Consider the following 17,993-nt stretch of genomic DNA (forward strand, 5'->3'; position numbering starts at 1 on the left):
TGATGTGCTGTTCCACTTACTTGTGTAGTCATTGTTTGCTTCTTCTATGTGCCCTGACCAGCGTTTGAACCCGAGACCTTGTTATCTCGGGATGACATTCCCACCAACTGACCTACCCAGCCAGGGCTGCTTCTTCATTTTAGTAAAGATAGCTAAGCTGTTACCTTCTGAGTTTTGTGCTGCTTTTTCCGTGACATTGCCCCTTCATTCATTTAATACACAGTCAATAAAACACTGAGCATCTATCAGGCACCGTAAGGGACTGGAAACACGGTGAGAAGTAGAAAGAAAAGGGTCACCTTCAGTGAGTTTACGGTGTAGGAGAGAAGGTTTAATCAGAGAAACAAAAACACATTTGAAATTTTGACTGGGATTAACTGCTGTGATGCTATAAGAGCCTGCATCAGGGACTGGCACAAAGGACCTCACTAAGTGGAGGTAGGGAGGCTAGGGTCACAAAAGGAGTTCTTGAGAAAGTGGCAATTGAACTGAGAATGGAAGGACAAGAAGAGTTATTATAGAGGGAATAGGAAAAAAACATTCCAGGAAAAGAGAATAGCTTTCGTTTTGGAAGGACAAGGACATCAAAACATTAAGCTGGACTCGCTTGCAAGATGGAAAGAATGGTGACTGATGTGTTAAGAGGTTGTAGCCTGGCACTTATGAGTAAGATTTAGCTCTTCAAGCCTGGAAGAAAGGAAGGGGCTGAAGGGTGGTATGGTGGGTATAACTGCGGTTGGTGGGCTCCTGGGCCCTGTTGGAATGCAGTGACACGGAGGTGGCCCAACTTGTGGGTGGTAACAGAAGGCTACATACTGGCCCTTTGGACCATGGAGGATTGCAGTGAGGGCACTGGGCCTCCCCCACTCCCTGCCCCCCAATATCTGAATGAAGGAAAGGATTAACACTTGATGGCTAATCCTTAATCATAAGGCACTGTTTCATCCTTAAACAAAAGGCACTGGAACAACAATACAGTACTTTAATGAGAGGTAGTAATGTGGTGGCCCGTCAGGTTCAAACCTCAGCTCTATATTCAACAGCTTTTTTGCCCGAGGCGGTTATTAGACATCCATAGGCCTGTTTCCCCAGCTGTAAAATACAGATAATAAAATCTGTTTTATCAAGTGGTGGGGAAAATTGAATTTGGTTAATACATGTGATGTTCCTAGAAGTGTCTGGCACAAAGTAAATAACACATACACTTCAGCGGGGGAAATGGCAGCCAGATGTGAAGTCCTCCTCCAATTTTCTTGGACTCCATAAGCTCCCGAGGGGCCAGTACAACCTACAAGGGCAAGAGGGGTTCCAAAGCGGGCTCAATCTTCACCCGAACTGTGGGAAGTGGTTGAAGTTCGACCGGGAAAACAAATGTTAATGTAACATTTTCTGCACCAACGGCATGCCCCTCAAACAATTTCATTCTAGGAAAAGTAGTGCTGGAGATAAGCCTGAATTAAAGAAAAAGAAAGATGCCTGCTTTTAGAGGAAATCAGATATGGGTCACCGAATCCTAGAGGCCCTGAAACCATTTCCCTCAGATACCTCAGCACCAGCACTCAGGTTTGGTGAAGTGGACTGGGAACCAAATTGACCGTCACTAACCGTCACTGGAAAAGTGGCATTTCAGGGAAAGCACCAACATATGAAATGTTCTGTCCTGATTTGTGTGCTCCGACTGCAGGCTAAGAGCAAGAGTAGGTGGTAATTCACCACCTACCTGAGACCAGCCAAAGGCCAACCCCTAACAACCCACCGTCTTCCAAAGACAGAAAAAAGCACAGAAACAAACGTTAGTGATGAACAAGACTAGGGAAAGGCCCCCTCCGGTCCGGAGCCCGGCCCTGTCTGGCCTCCGGCAGGGGCCGCTGCAGCCGGACCAGCTAAATCGCTCCGCCCTGCCCGGTTGCCCCCTCGACGGCCCCGTGCCTGGGGCGCTGCGGTCCCTGTCGCGGCTTCCAGCAGGTGCGTCTCCTCCTCTGCTGGGGTCTTGGCAGCTTTTCCCCAGCTCCCGCCCAGTAGGGATCCTGGACGATCCTTGCAGCCAGGTTGCGCACCGTCCCGGCTGCAGACCCACGGCGGGGACAGAGCGCGCATGCGCTGCCTAGTTCTTTTTGCACGGAGTTCCGGGCCTGCCCACGTTGGCAGGGGTTGGAGCAGGGATTTGGGGAGTTGGGGGGTTAGAGCGTTGGGGGGGGGTTAGGGAAGGGGCTGCCCTCTGCGGGAGGACCCTAGGGGCTCTGTCCGGCCCGGCATCCCCACATGCGGATACCCGAGGCCCGGAGTCCTCCGGCCCAGCACTGGGGCCGCTGCGGCCCAAGACGGGGGAGGGGCTAGGAAACAAGGTTGGAAAGTAACGCGGTGGGAGCAGGTGGGCCTGGTGGGCTGCTGTGAAGGGGAAGCCCCGAGCCCTTTGTGTAGAATCACGCTGGTCACTGCGGCGTCCCGGGTGGCAGATGATGGTGTCTTGGGGTTAGGGTGGTGGCTGTGGGCTTGGGAGGAGGGGTCGGATTCGGGACGTAGTTTAAAGTTGCAGCTGTGAGGTTTGTGACCAACCTGGAATTGTTGGATATAAGATGTGAGAGAAAGGAGAAGCCATGTCCCAGGAGCGTGATTCCCTAAGGCTTTGTGGGTTGAAGGTCTGGGGAAAGCTTCGGAGCTCAGGTTTGGCTGTGTGAGTGGGCCCGTCCTTTGGACAGTGGAGGGGGAAGGCTGTCTGGAGCCCTGGGAGGATGGGGCATCAGAGAACTAGGTGGAAAACAGGCGAGGGTGTCTTCTGAAAGTCAGGAGAAGCAGGAGTTTCCTTGCTTCTCCTAGAGAGGAGAGGTGATCAGGTGGGTAGGAGACTGGACATAATCAAGGTTTAGCAAGGTGGAGGCAGATGGTGACCTTGGACAAGAGCAGGTAGATGGTAAAGAAGAGAGGGGAATGAGTCTGCTGTCAGTGTTGGTAGCCGAGGACTGGTACATTGCATTGATTTAGCTTGTAGGTGTGCAAAAGTATTTATTGAATGCCTGTGTAAGGTTTTGGAGTTCCTTTGCGGTATACTTATCATGTACTTTAATTTTTTTTGTAAAATTTTTTTCTTGCATACCTGGTATAACCTTTCATTTATTATATTCATTTATTGTATTTTTCAGCATTAGTAGGTTGCTCCTTTTTTTCAGAGAGCATACATTTTTCTTTTTTTCTGATTCCTTAGGTGAGTTTCGGGTTTCAAAGAAAGACTGATTAAATAGGGGACTGCCATTCACCCAGAGTAATGTCGGTGTTTGGGAAACTCTTCTGCCCCCAAAGCTTCCAATGATTGGTTTGATGAATGAGTTGGTTTTCTCCCCTGGGGTTTATCTTTCCACCCTGAAGGAACAAACCAGGCAAAATAATTGGTGGTTTCACCCAGGGCAGTTTTCACCCCTGAGTTTTTCAGGACCAGACAGCCCGAGTTCCCATTGCCCTGCTGCCTTTCCCTTTTCTTCCCAAAACTTGCTTTTACGCTTGGACAGGGTTGTAAGCATGTAGAAGGTAGAACACTGCCCACTGGACTCCCGTAGGAAAGCAGATAGATGTTCGAATACAGGCAGCCCTTCCAATAAATACTTTGCCTGCATCTTTAAAATAGCCTTATGTTCTAAGTATTTCCGATCTTGGAAATAAGTTTTCGGTGTCGCCGACCAAAAACATTGTCAATATTTCGTTTTCATTCTTTGCTTTTGCTGAGCCACTTGCAGAACATCTTCTAAATTAATGGAAAATCTAGCAAAACAATTCCCACATTCATTTTTTAAGTGTAATGTTGACTAAAAAAACAGGCAGCAGAATAGATTTTTGTAATCCAGGAGACCCAAATTTTCTCACGGATTGATTCATTCATTACATCAGATAGACATAGAATACTTAGATTTCACTAATAATAAATTGGTGTGATTTGAAATTTTAAAAAGTACATGTTTAGAAAGTATTTTAAAGTTATACAATCCATGAGTGTGTGTATGCATTCACATGTTATATGTAAAATATATGTGTCATTAGACATTATAATTCACGTAAGTACTAAAGCTCTCTTTCTACAATACTTGTTGATTGCATTCCCTAGGCAAAACATCTAGAAACTAATGATTTTGGAAATGTTGAAACATTACTTAAGAATAAAAACAGTTGAGTAGAAAAACTTAGATGAAAAATTAGTAACATTTTACCCAGAAAATACAAGTTCTAATCTTGTCAATTCTACAATTAAAAATTCCTTAATATTCTCAAATATTTGACAACTCTTTATAATTGGCAACAAATTCAACACACGTTCAGAATAGAATGAAGTTTTGCCTTCATTTCACAGCTGTGGAGCAGAAGACCAGTCTTTTAGATCCTCAGGTAGAAGAGCTGTATGTAGAGAAGCACAGTCAACTGCTTTATTATATTGCTTCCTCTGTCGACATAAGAGCATCCAAACCTATAGTGAATTTTTATTAGAATTTATTTGAGCCCAAACTGATGACATTGCCAGAAAGCAAGCTCTCCTGCTCTGGAGAACGAGTTTTGCAGTTTCTTTTATACATTGGAAATTAAGGAGGGAGCTAAAGGAAAATTACATGAACAAGATTTTGTGATGCCTAGAGGGTGATTATGTGCTTTCTTCAGAGGTGTGTTAGCCTAGATGCACAGAAACAGTGAGCAGGGCTTGCTTAAGGCAGAGATAAACGTTGTACAAAACAGTTCAAGCTTGCAGTGTGACTGTCCACCGTGACCTGTCCCAGTAGGAGTTTATGGTCAGCTTGCCCTGTGAGGTTATTTTCCTAGATTCCCTTTTTTCATCCACACCTCTGCTGACTGGACTTTAAACCTTTAAGTTGTTTCAAATTCTTTTTTTCACATTTTAAAATAAAATTTATTAATTTATTACAGTTGTCCCATTTCACCCCCTTCATTCCCCTCTATCCTGCACACCCCCTCCCACTCACATTCCTCCCCTTTAGTTCATGTCTATGTGTCATAAATTCTTTAGCTTCTACATTTCCCACATTATTCTTGCCCTCCCCCTATTTTCTATCTACCATCTATGCTACTTATTTTCTGTACCTTCTCCCCCCTTCTCCTCCTCCCACTCCCCTGTTGCTAACCCTCCATGGGATCTCCATTTCTATGGTTTGGTCCTGATCCAGCTGTCCTCTTAGTTTGCTTTTGTTTTAGGTGTGGTTGTTAATAACTGTGAGTTTGCTGTCCTTTCACTGTTCATATTTTTATCTTCTTTTTCTTAGATAAGTCCCTTTAATATTTCATATAATAAGGGCTTGGTGATGATGAACTCCTTCAATTTGACCTTATCTGAGAAGCATTTTAACTGACCTTCCATTCTAAATGAAAAGCTTTGCTGGATAGAGCAATCTTGGATGTAGGTCCTTGCCTTTCATGACTTGGAATACTTCTTTCCAGCCCCTTCTTGCCTGTAAGGTAAGAAATCCGCTGACAGTCTGATGGGAACTCCTTTGTAGGTGACTGTCCCCTTATATCTTGCTGCTTCTAGGATTCTCTCCTTCATTTTAATCTTGGCTAATGTAATGATGATGTGCCTTGGTGTGTTCCTTCTTGGGTCCAACTTCTTTGGGACTCTCTGAGCTTCCTGGATTTCCTGGAAGTCTATTTCCTTTGCCAAATTGGGGAAGTTCTCTTTTATTATTTGTTCAAATAAGTTTTCCACTTGTTGATGTTCCTCTTCCCCTTCTGGTACATCCGATAATTCTGATGTTGGAACATTTAAAGATGTCCTGGAGGTTCCTAAGCCTCTCCTAATTTTTTTGAGTTCTTGTTTCTTCATTCTTTTTTGTTTGGTTGTTTCTTGCTTCTGGTCCACTCCATTGATTTGAGTCCCAGTTTCCTTTCCATCACTATTGGTTCCCTGTGCATTTTGCTTCATTTCACTTAGTGTAGCCTTCATTTTTTCATCTAATTTACAACTAAAATCACCCAGTTCTGCGAGCATCCTGATCACCAGTGTTTTGAACTGTGCATCTGATAGGTTGGCTATTTCTTTGTTGCTTAGAAGTATTGGCTCTGGGGCTTTGAGTTGTGATTCTGCTTGAGCCATAATGTTTTGGTCTGTTTGTGCCTGTTACGTATGAGGAGCAGAGCCTTAGATGTTCACCAGGACGGGTCATTCCAGTCGCTGGGTTGTGACTGGGTGCAGGGTCATAGAAGGAGAAATGGCGTTCGTTCCACTCTCTCTTAGATTTTGGTCTTCTCTGCTGCTTCCCACAAGCAAATTGGGTCCTTCTGGTGCTGGTTCCTGGGTAGATGGGCTTGTGTGCATTCTAGGACCCTGTGGGTCTCTCTAAGAAACTCTCCTGTGAGGCTGGGAGTCTCTCCCTGTGCCTTAACCCTCACAGGTGTTGTCATTCGATGTTTTGAGGCTTTCCAAGCGCTGGGACCCTGGGTTGCGGAGTCTGTCTCGCTCGTCAATTTCGCCTGGCTTATCTGTGTGCGAATGTGGGACTGCCTGGTTAGCTGCCTTGTGCACAGTGCCCGGCTTCACCTTTGCCACCTGGCTGCGTCTGCCCATTGCCACCCTGTGCCCACGGTCTGCCAGCTGCTGCCTGCGTGCCGAGGGTCCGCCTGCTGCTGTCTTGTGAGCCTGAGGTGCCTTTTGCGCCTGGTGCCACTGCTTTTTGTGCCCTGACCCCTCTCTGTCCGGCTGCCCCACTCCACCCGGCGTAACGGTCTGGATAAATGTGTCTATTTTATCTCCTTGGCTGTCCGACCATACGGTTCAATTTTCTGTCAGTTTTGGTTGTTATTTTATTTCTAAATTGTTGTTGTCCTTATTTTGGTTGTGTGAGGAGGCACAGTGTGTCTACCTATGCCTCCATCTTGGCTGGAAGTCCCAGTTATTTCAAATTCTTAATGACTTTAAAAATCCTACCTTCATGTCTGGGAAAAAATATGACAGATTATTCAGAAGTTGTCCAGAATTCTTTAAAAATAAATGTGCATGTTTGCTAACATTTAGAATTAACAGAAGCCCTGGCTGGTATGGCTCAGTTTGTTGGAGTGTTATTCCATACACCAGAAGGTTGGGGGTTCAATTCTTGGTCAGGGTGAATATGTAAGGCAGCTGATCAGTGTTTCTCTTTCACAATGATATTTTTTCTCTCTCCCTTCTCCAACATCAGTCAACATTCAAAAATTTTTTTAAATCAACAGAAGAACAAAAGAATTTTCTGGATCAAACTGATGTCTCCAAATTAAAATATTAGAGAGCAGCAGTGGACCCACAGTTGAGAGAAATAAGTAAAGGTAATATAGGAAGCTCAAAATGATAGCACAAGTAACTTTACGTAACATGTAAGGAAGTTTTAGTAAAGGTTGACGGTATTGGGTACTTTAATCTTCATAGTTCTCAGATGTGCAGGTTTAACAACACTATCTATGACAATATCTTAAAGCCTTAAATGGATCTAAGAAAAACCCATTTCTTGATAACTATTGAAGCTAGGTGATGGGAAAATAACTTCTCTTTTCACACGTTTAAATTTTTACATAATTAAAAAAACACAGAACTGTAGTAACACCTCGCTTGTCCATTATTGAGGTATTCCATAATTAGTTTTTCCAAACAAATTAAAATCTGTCAAAAGCTTATCATGCCCGCACTGGTTGAACACCATGCCAAGCTATTATCTCCGACGCTTCCTTTAAATAGAGCACCAGGGTGATTTTCACCATGGCCAATGCCGGCATCCCCAGTGTTGCAGCCCTACAAGCTGCTCCCCAGAGTGGCTCTTCTCCCGCTGCCACCCTGTCAGCCAAGGGCCTTTTCTGGCACTGCCTTTGGCTCTGACCTGCATTCTCTGAGGACGTGACTCCCGGCAGCCAGAGGGGCTCGTCCTCTGATGTGTTCTGGAAACCAACACTACACCATTTTTCTCTTTTGCAGTGTGGCTAGCTTCTTGTCCAGTTGTTTTGGTTACAGCAGAGACAGATTACAATGAAAATGTGTCGACATGCTTGCTGCTTATGTTTAAGTGAGGCTTATTGAAGTACAATTTATATGTGTAAAATTCACCCTTTTTATTGTAAAGTTCTATGAATTTTGAAAAATGACCACAAAATAAAGACAGAATTTTTCCATTGCTTCAAAGTTCCCTGGCCCTCCCTGCCTCCTCCCCGCCCCCCCCCCCCCCCCCCAGACCCTGGAAACCACAGCTGTGATCTCTGTACCTACAGTGTTGCCCTTTCATAATGTCATGTCAGTGGTCTCAAACAGTGTGTAGCCTTTTTGGGTCTGGCTTCTTTCACTTACCGTAATGCTTTTCTGGTTTCCTTTTTCTAAAGAAAACTTTATCTTGACATATTTTTAGGTTTACAGAAATGTTACTTGTACTATTTGCCCAATTTCCTCTAAAGTTAACAGCTGATGTAATTCGAGTACAGTGATCTGATCCAGAACAGTTACAGTTGTATAGTACTATCAGCTAATGTGCAGACTTCAGATTTTGCCAGTTCTCCCTGTAAAGATCCTTTTCCTGCCTTGAATCCAGTCTGGGATTTCCCATGGCATTTGGTTGTCCCTTCTGTTTAGTCTCCAACCTGGGGCAAGTCCCCAGTCTTCCTCTTTCGTAACCTGGATCACTTCTTTGAAGAGCCAGTTTTGCTGTAGAATGCCCCCTTGATTGGGGTTTGTCTGATGTTTTCTTATAATTAAATCAAGCTAATGCATTTTGGGGGAAAGAAACGCAAGCGATATTTTGCTCTTAACTGCATCGTATCAGGAGTGCCATGAAGTTAGTATGCTTATTATTGGGGATTAACTTTGACTATTTGGTTAAGGTAGTCTGCCAGATTTTTCCACTGCAGGTTGCATAATATATTTATTTATTTGATTTTGCATAATACTTTAAAAATTCATCCACGTTGTTTTACATATTAGCAGTTTGTTCTTTTTATTGCTGAACAGTATTTCATTGTATTGATCAACCACACAATTTGTTCACCCATTTATAAATTGATGGGCATTTGATTTGCTTCCAGTTTTTGGCTTGGTGCTGTCTGATAGGCCTTGGTGTTCTCCTGTTAAGCATAAGTAATTTCACAAAACACCAACATCAGGCAAGGCTAGCCTGTGACCATGGTGAACTGGGACAAAAATAAGACAACTGCACAATAGGTCTAACCCTAGATAAAAACAAGAACATGTCTTAACCACAAAAATGACAAAACATCCTCTGATCCTGGCTGATACCAGGACCTGCTGTTTATGGACTAATCACAGCTCTAGCCTCACTTCACCCCTTTGAACTTTTAGATCAGATTCACTAAAATACTCGGTCAAGGTATCCTGTTTCCTGACAGCCTCTAATCCAGAATAAAGCCTCACTTCCTCCAACCCACGCCAACTTCAAGTAACACAAGCCCCACCCCTATTTCTAACGCGGTTGCTGGGATGCCCTGCAGTCCTGAGTCTGCTGTTCTGGCAGCTGCTGAAGACAAGCGTGTTCCCGGCCTGCACTGCAGAGCCTTGACCGTGCAGACGGCCTGTGCGCGCACACGCTGAACGTCCTCCTTACACTCATGTCCACATCCCATCCTGGCCCCAGTGCTTTTTTTTTTACTAATTTCTTGGGAATACTTCCATTTTAAAAAAAAACTAAAGAAATGAGTACTATGGTATATACTCATATCTCCTCTCTCACACAACACCATTTGCACTGACTCTTCCCCCAAGACGTTAAATTTTGGAAATCTCTATCAGATTAGAGAGAATATCTTTATTGTTTTGTTTTTTAATGTTCGAAATCTGAACGTTGGAATGACTACAGCATTAAATAATCTGATTTGGCACTAACATGTTTTGAGCTTCATCTTCCATGTATTTATTTTTAACCTGTGACTATCTTCTGCTCTGCTGATACCAACACTCCAGTATTCATGAAGCCAGCATGCTGTCTGCTTATAAATACTGAATCTACCATCAAATGACATTGAATTAGACTTGTTCATTTGGGTTATTTTCTTTTTTAAGTACATTTTTTGAAAGATTTTATTTATTTATTTCTAGACAGAAGGGAAGAGAAAGAGGGAGAGAAACATCAGTGTGTGGTTACCTCTCGCACGCCTCGTACGCCAGGGACCTGGCCGGCAACCCAGGCATGTGCCCTGACTGGGAATCAACCCGGTGACCCTTTTGTTCAGAGGCTGGCACTCAATCTACTGAGCCACACCAGTCAAGGTTTTTTGGGTTATTTTAAATACTCATAAAATTTACCACCTTACCATTTTTAAGGTTACAGTTCAATATTGTTAAGTCCATTCATGTTGAGCAGCCTGTCTCCAGAACTCTTTATCTTGAAAACTGAAATCCTATATGTATTTTTTTTATTTTAAAACTATTGTATAGTTTACATACAGTAAAATTAACCCTTTTTTAGTGTTGAGTTCCATGGGTTTTGACAATCATGTAACTATCACACTACTCAAGACACAGCAATTCCATTACCTCGAAAGCCCCTCCTGGGCCCTTTGTGCGTTCACTCTTCCCTGTCGGGCAACCACTGGTAGGTGCTCTGTGCCCAGTTTTGCCTGTTGGAGAATGTCCTGCTAGTAGAATCCTACGCACACTCTTTTCCACAGCAGCCATGTCGCACGTTACGAGGGTGCCCTTGTTTGTTGAACTCGTCCCCTGCAGATGGTCAGTTGGGTCGTTTCTAGTCTCCTGCCGTTCATCGTAGTGGTCTGAAGAACAACCCTGTGGGTGTGTCATTTTGGATGTGGAAGTCTGACTGTTGTAAAACGTCCAGGAATGGCCAGGTCAAAGGGAACATGCATGTGTAATTTTGATAGGTTGTTCTCCAACGGAATTGTAAAGTTTTAGGAAATACATTATTTTTCTATTTTTCCTATATCCACGAACTTTTAATCCTGGGTTTTTCTAATCATTTGACCCGCTAGATAGAAGTCAGCTCTGCCAATTACCAAGTGGATGTCATTGATCCAAATAGTGTGTTTTTCTGTGTCTCCTTTTCTGTTATAAATTCCTTAGGAATAAAGATTTACTAAATGTGCTTTAAGACACAAGTTTTTTCCCTGGCCAGTGTTGGTTTGAACATCGTCCCCTAAACCAAAGGGCTGCAGGTTCGGTTCCCAGTCAGAGCACATACCTAGGCTGTGGGCTCTGTCTCCCATCAGGGTGCATACGAAAGGCAATTGACGATTTGCTCTCACATTGCTGCTTCTCTCCTTACCTTCCCCTCCCTAAAATCAGTAAGCGTATCCTTGGGTGAGGATTAAAAAAAAAAAAAAGGCAAATTTCATTAGCTCCATTGTCACCTTTGTCCTATTTGTTGTCATGATAAAGTATATTTCCTGCTTAATTCAGATCTCAGAATTTACTCTCTCAGAGAGAGGCCTGTGGTTTTCACACCTTTTTAAAAGCAGGGGAACCTGTTTTTCAAATGAATTCTCATATCTAACCCCATCAAGCCTCCGAGGCAGTCATTTTCCATCGTCAGCATTCATCAGAGTCCCCTGGCCCAGATGCGGGCCCCACCCCGAAGTGTCTGATTCATGGGCGGGGGTGGGGGCGGGGGACCTTGACCGCGTTTGCAACAGGATCTCAGGTGACGCCTTTGCTGCTGGTCTGCGGACAACACGTGGGAGCCAACACGCAGGCACCTAAGGGCTCTTGAGAACAAATTGAAAACAACTGGTTTAGAGGCCGAACACCATGAAGATCTGACACTAAAGATTTTTAAGGGCATTCTTACTTTTATTGACATATATGTATATGTATTTGTGAAATACAAGTATTTTCTGATTTTTTGTTTGTTTTTGTGATTTTTCTAAAGCCCATCTTGAGAATTAATGCTGTAAAGAAACCCGATGGGACCTCTCCAAACTGTCCCTAGCAGATTCTTCTCCCAACTGCATTGTGGGTTGAGATCTCCAGCTGCCTTGGGAACCAAGATTTGCCTAACGATGGCTCGTCCAAGTTCAGGTAGGTCTTTCTTAGCCTGCCTCATCATCTCCCGTGGAACCTGAAAGACCTAAAAATTCATACACTTTGAGGGGAATGTTTATATTGAAGTGGGTGCTGGGCCAGAATTTGGAGAAGGCCACTCTGTCCTTTTCTCCTTAGGCAAGTCTTCCTTCCAGGACAGGTCAGAGATGATCTCTTAATAGTCAGGGTAAGTCCATTTAAGGCATTTTTTTGCTTCTCCCAGAATATTTGCATTTAAGCCTTTCACACATGATTTGTGTTCTAAACCCCTCCCTGCAGGGGACACAAGCTGGTGGTTGTCCTCCAGGGTCACATGGGGTTAAACTTTTTCCTGGGCAGAAATGATTTGTATCTCTATTGGACAAAAACCGACAAGGTAACATGTACCCTTACTGTATAGTGGGTATAGAGTGTAACAGATTTATGTAATAAATGATCCTTAGGTGGGCCTGTTAAACTTCAACGTGGCATTGAAAGGCCATGCTGAACTCCTCTTGCCTCATTTCTAACTTTTGGGTAACTTCCTAATACTGTGAGTACGCTGAATTACAGTAGCACTGCCTTCCATTTGCCCAATCTCAGCAACGATAAAGAACCCGAAGAACCCAGTCCGCTGAGCCGCCCAGCCCCCGGACGTGCACAGCTGTGCAGGCCAGGGTCTCGGGCAGCTGTGGGGCTCCCAGGAGCATGTGCTTGACCAAAAGTGGGCCACCTGGGTCTGAAAATGCAAAACATGCTGGTGTGTTTTTCTTTAGCAGTTAGGAAATATCTTTTTAAAATAAGATTTCACACTGCTTTAACACTGTTATATCCTAAATCCTGTTTTCCAAGAATGAAACCCGAGCTGACTTCCTTGTTTCTAGAAGTTGCTTAAAATGGTACTTTAATAGAAGTCACTCTGATCTAGGAATCTATTCATCAGACTTTCCATTTGGGGTGGAAAACACCAGGGGAAAGTTTTGTGGGTGAACTCAGAGGTCCTTAAGGATATCTGTAGGGTTTCGATCCAGGAGTCATATCACTAGTTCCTAGAAAAATATTTGTATATTTTCTTATTTAGCACCTTGTTCTTCCAGGGATCAGACTGGGTTTCTTTTTCGGAAATCTTCCGGGTTAGACAGCATAAGTGGGCCTTATTTTCCGCGCCAGTCTATTTCTGACAGGGGCATGAGCGTAGGCAGGGTTAGAACGTCTGGCCGGTGGGGAGTTGGGCTGGTTATACCGAAAGGCAGCAGTGTGCCTGAAGCGCCTTCATTGTTTGAGCCTGTTGCGGAAAAGCGATCCCAGAGAGCTCCAGGAATGTGGAGCTGGTGCCTCTGCTTCCTTGTTTCTGAGAGTCTGCTTTGACTCTGTTCACCCTTCCTGGTAGTCAGAAAGGAAGGGAAAGGGAGGGGAGATAGAGTCTTTTTCTGAAATTCCCTGTCCTGCATGGGCCGTACAGGTGGTTCTGGGCTTGGGCAGGTGAGGAAGTGCTACCCATGCTTAGATGGAGCCAACAGGTGTGAGAAACCACTGGGATCCTTTTTACCAGCTTAGGGGACAAAATGAAGTCACATTCCCTTTAACACTCAACCCTGAGCCCCCACCGCACTATCTTTCTTCCTTTCCTTGATCCTGCCTGTCACTGGTTCCATCTCTTAGGATGTGCTCATTCAGTCCAAGGGTTAACCTTGGTTGCCGTTGCCTCCAGGGTGGAAGACCAGCAAGCCTGCTCCATCAGCTGTGGAACTCAAGGTCCACTTTTGCTAAACTTTCCAGTGCTTTAGCACAGGCTGGCCTCCCAAAAGATGTGTGCTCCGGTGGCCCAGGCCAGCTGAGGGGGGCTGAGGAGGGTCTCTCTTCTCCCTGAAGTTTATGGTCATCTCTGTACAGCTTACAGCTGGCCTGCTGGGGCTACAGCGCACACTTACCTCTCACATGGGGCTGTAGAGCCACAGCGTCTGAGACAGTGGTGCTCTCAGCCACAGGCTGGGCTCTGACCTAGTCTCTGCCACCCAGGAGGAACAGTGGCACTTCCAAGTCTGGGATGGGACATTTGCTTCAGAAGTAAACTTCACCTTGGGGTCCAGTGGGCCTGAGGATGGTCCACACACACTCATAACACACAAAAACTTCTGTTTACTTTCATGAAGGAAGATGCATTGTCATCCATTAGCTTCTTTTCATCTTCATACCAGCCCTGCTCTAGGGAGGGCACTAGCGTGCATGTCAGATCGCCCAGGGAGCCCAGGGAGCAGCGGGCACGTGGACGGAGGCAGAGCTGAGATTCTGGCCGGTGCTGTGTGCCTGAGGCCCTGCGTCGTCTTAAGATGTTGCACATTCACACAGCAAGGGCATGGTGGCATCTTCACGGTACATGAGTGATTTTATTTGGGTATCTTAAAGTCCAGTTTCATGTAAGGTCAAGTTTCAAAATGCAGGTATTGTCTGCTTTTAAAAAGTTTGCTCCATACCAATTTGCTATTACAAAAAGCCTACATCAGTATCTGTTTTTGCTAACCAAAGGAAATCTGGAAGATTTTTACATTTATGCAAAAAGGTGAAAAACAAAAGTGTTCAGCATTTATTTTGCAGCGAGTTATGGAGACAGCACACCCCCCAAGCAGCAGCGAGAGGGGCCCTGCCAAGCTCCTTGTCTGGAACTACATTTGGCGCCAGAGCTTTGAACTGTGTCTGTGAGCGTCTGTTAGCAGAATGTGTCCTGAGGTAGCTGCTTCTTCACTTTATGCAAGGTTTCATGGGAACACTCTGCCGGCGGACAGCAAGGGAAACCCAGGCAGGCGATTGATGCAGATGTAAATGTCTGGATATGCTGCACTGGGTTGATCACATTTTATTCTCTCTTTAGATATGGCCGACTTTCGGAAGTTTTTTGCTAAAGCAAAGCACATAGTCGTCATTTCAGGGGCTGGCATTAGTGCCGAAAGTGGGATCCCGACTTTCAGAGGAGCCGGAGGTTATTGGAGAAGGTGGCAATCTCAGGTTAGTAGAGTTTCCAGAATATTAAGAGCTCTTCTGAGTGAAATCATAACAGAGTTTGACTTAGAACATATACTGATGCCTGAAACCCAGAGAGCAAATTCTGAAATTAACTGATGACCCTTGACCTGTTCATTTTGGCATCAACACAAAGGCCATGTGATTAAGATCTGACATTTAAGCAAAGCAGCTACGTCCCTTACTTTCTAGGTATGTGTAGATTGCATTTATTCAGATAACAGTTAGATTTCTTCTAGTAATTGAAGTGGAATCAGAAAACCTTGGTTAGCACAAGTCATTGCTATAGATATTGAAATCAAGTATTACACATTTTTTAAGTTTCTGTGAATGTTTCACATTAAAACTGAAGTTGAATTATTAAAAGCCTAGATCTTGATATTCAAAACTTTATATGAAGGCCCTTAGAATGTAAGTTTAAAGAAATAGAATTTTTATTGAGCTGTATTATTCATGCAATAAAACACACCAATTTTAAGTGGACAGTTCAATGACTTGTTATGAATGTACACAGAGCGCGGCCACCACCTGGTCCAGGGTGGAGGGGTCCTGGCCCCAGATTATTCCCTCCGCAGTCAGTCTCTCCCTTCCCCAGGAAATCCGCAGTTTGGAGGGTGGAAGATTTTGTTGATTTATTCATCATCCCACCCCCAGCTTCCAGAACTCTGGAACAGTGTAGGTGCTTAACAGGTTTTTGTTGGTTGAATGAAGACAAACATAAATAATTACTTCAATACTTGACTTCCACATTCAGTCGGTAATTTCTCATTGCGTGAAGGATTAATGAACCTGCCCTGTTTTCCTATATTAAAAGTCTCAGGATGGCAAATATTTAGGATGTATTGTCACTTCTCCAGCGCCCTCCAGGCGAGGCCTGGGGATGTGGACACGGGGATCATCACCTTAGAGATGAAGGAGGGGAGAAGGAAGAGCGGAGGGCCCTCAGGGTCCCACAAGGAAGAGGAGCCGCAGAGAGCAGTCCCCGGCTTAGAGAAGCGCAGGGGAGTGCAGCAGGCGGGAGGAGGAACTCAGGGAGGGGTGGGCCGGCCTGTGAGAGCGGCTCAGCGTGTGGGGCAGCAAGGGCACCTGGCACAGCATGTTTGGCACCCTCTGTGTTCACAGCACACACAGGGTGGGCAAAAGTAGGTTTACAGTTCTGAGTATGCAAAACACAGAGGTGGTTCTAGTATTACTATTTATTTATTCATGATTGTAGACCTGTGTTTGCCCACCCCTGTGTATCCAGGGTCCCGTGCTACCTCTGACCCGCTCAGGCCACTTGGGCTGTGGATGGAGGGCAGGAAGCACAGGAGTACAGGGTTGACACGAACAATCCACAGCATAGACAGTCCACTCACGTGACTGCCGGGCAGATGGGGACCTTACGGTAAGATCAAACGTGTAATTCCGCCACCGCCACAGTCAGGATACTGAACACTTCGGTCGTGCCGAGGTTCCCTTGTGCCCTTTCCTGTCAGCTGTCCGCCCCAGACGGCTACCGCTCTGTTCGCAAAAATGAGATCCGTCTGTCCTAGAAGACGAGTCGCACTATAAAACACATTTTTATATATTTTGTTAATATAATACCTTTGGTGAGTGTGTAGCTGTAATTACAGTTATAAAAACTGAGTTTCTCAACTGTGCTCATTATACCTCATTTGGGAATTGCATATTCCACTTTTTTTCCTGGAAAAATGATACTGACTTCACATATTTTCCAACCTAGATTACCTTCCTGCTTGACTTCATGTTCATAACCTACTTGAGCGGTAAATGGGACAGGTTGCATTTCCCTGAGTTATAATTGGGGAACTTAAAACTGATTTCTCAGGTCTCTCGTTGTCCAGGACTGGGACACAGGCTACGCACAGCCCCAGGCCCTGCCCGTGTCTGCCAGGCTGCGTGCACCTGCAGCAGAGGGCCCGCCTGCGCCCTCCCAAAGCTGTCTGCCTCCGACGGAGAGAAAAAGGGGCCTGCGAGTGTTTTTCGCGACTGCCTGTCGCTGCAGGAGCCGCGCCCTGCTGCCCGTGTCATGGAACTTTGGTTCCTCTTTCCCTCCCTGACTCCTTTCTTCTCTCTCATCCCCAGGCCCTGGCCACTCCTGAGGCCTTTGCCCAAAACCCGTCCCTAGTGTGGGAGTTCTACCACTACCGGCGGGAAGTCATACAGCGCGTGGAGCCGAACCCCGGGCACTTCGCCATCGCCAAGTGTGAGGGCCGGCTGCGTGAGCAGGGCCGCCGCCTCACGGTCATCACCCAAAACATCGATGAGCTGCACCGCAAGGCTGGCACCAAGAACCTTCTGGAAATTCATGGTGAGGACCCTCAGCCTCACATGTGAAGGGAACCAGACTTTAAAGCACACGTCCTGCCTTGGCTGGGTAGTTCAGTTGGTTGGAGCATTGTCCTCATATGTCAAGGTGGCAAGTTTGATCCTCTGTCAGGGCCTTGTTCCAGAAACAACCAAGGAATGGACAGATGAGTGGAACAACAAATCAATGTCTCTCTCTCTTTCTCTCTCTCTCTCACACACACATGCACACAAATCAATTTAAAAAAACTAAAACAAAACACGTCCTGCCATGTTCCACCTGGACTCACTAAAACAGAATCTGCATTTTAACAGAATGAGCAGGTGTCTGGTACGTACAGGTGATCCTGGAGCAGCGCCGGTCTGCACAGCTGCACGCACCCTCCTCCCTTGTGCTCGGAGACAACTACCCAGCTGGGCTGAAGGGTCCAGGAGGTGTGGGCCATTGAACAGCCGTGCCTTTAATAGGATGTGGCAAAGGAGGACCTTGGCATTCCGGGGATATGTTTCCTTTCCCTTTGTCCCTCAGTGGGCAGTGCCCACTGAGGCCGCACTTCTGCTGAGCACTCCACCCTTTAAGGAGCTGCCAGCTCAGTCACCTTCTCTACGAAGCCCACCACATTTGTGACCCACAGGGGTTTTGTCCTAGGTCCCTCTGCCCTAATGACAACCTCCTTCTCCCTCTTGTCTTCTTAATTCT

At 45.4% G+C, this 17,993-nt stretch overlaps 1 protein-coding gene across 2 annotated transcripts in view; it reads left to right on the plus strand.

Annotated features, from left to right (window-relative positions):
- Positions 1 to 1,863: 1,863 nt before the first annotated feature.
- The window catches only part of SIRT5 (sirtuin 5), a 33,534-nt gene continuing 17,404 nt past the window's right edge, over positions 1,864 to 17,993 (plus strand). Inside the window, exons 1-4 of one of the 2 annotated variants that reach the window (XM_037147949.2) lie at positions 1,864 to 1,965; positions 11,835 to 11,983; positions 14,835 to 14,968; positions 17,072 to 17,297. In XM_037147949.2, coding sequence (XP_037003844.2) covers positions 11,869 to 11,983; positions 14,835 to 14,968; positions 17,072 to 17,297 — 475 coding nt within the window. In that variant the 5' untranslated portion in view covers positions 1,864 to 1,965; positions 11,835 to 11,868. Of the gene's footprint in view, positions 1,966 to 7,198; positions 7,288 to 11,834; positions 11,984 to 14,834; positions 14,969 to 17,071; positions 17,298 to 17,993 lie in introns of those variants that run through there. The other variant, XM_037147950.2, reaches the window with a different exon arrangement.

This window comes from Artibeus jamaicensis, unplaced genomic scaffold, assembly GCF_021234435.1.
Source record: "Artibeus jamaicensis isolate MK-2021 breed Jamaican fruit bat unplaced genomic scaffold, CSHL_Jam_final contig_482, whole genome shotgun sequence".
NCBI classification, from domain to species: domain Eukaryota; kingdom Metazoa; phylum Chordata; class Mammalia; order Chiroptera; family Phyllostomidae; genus Artibeus; species Artibeus jamaicensis.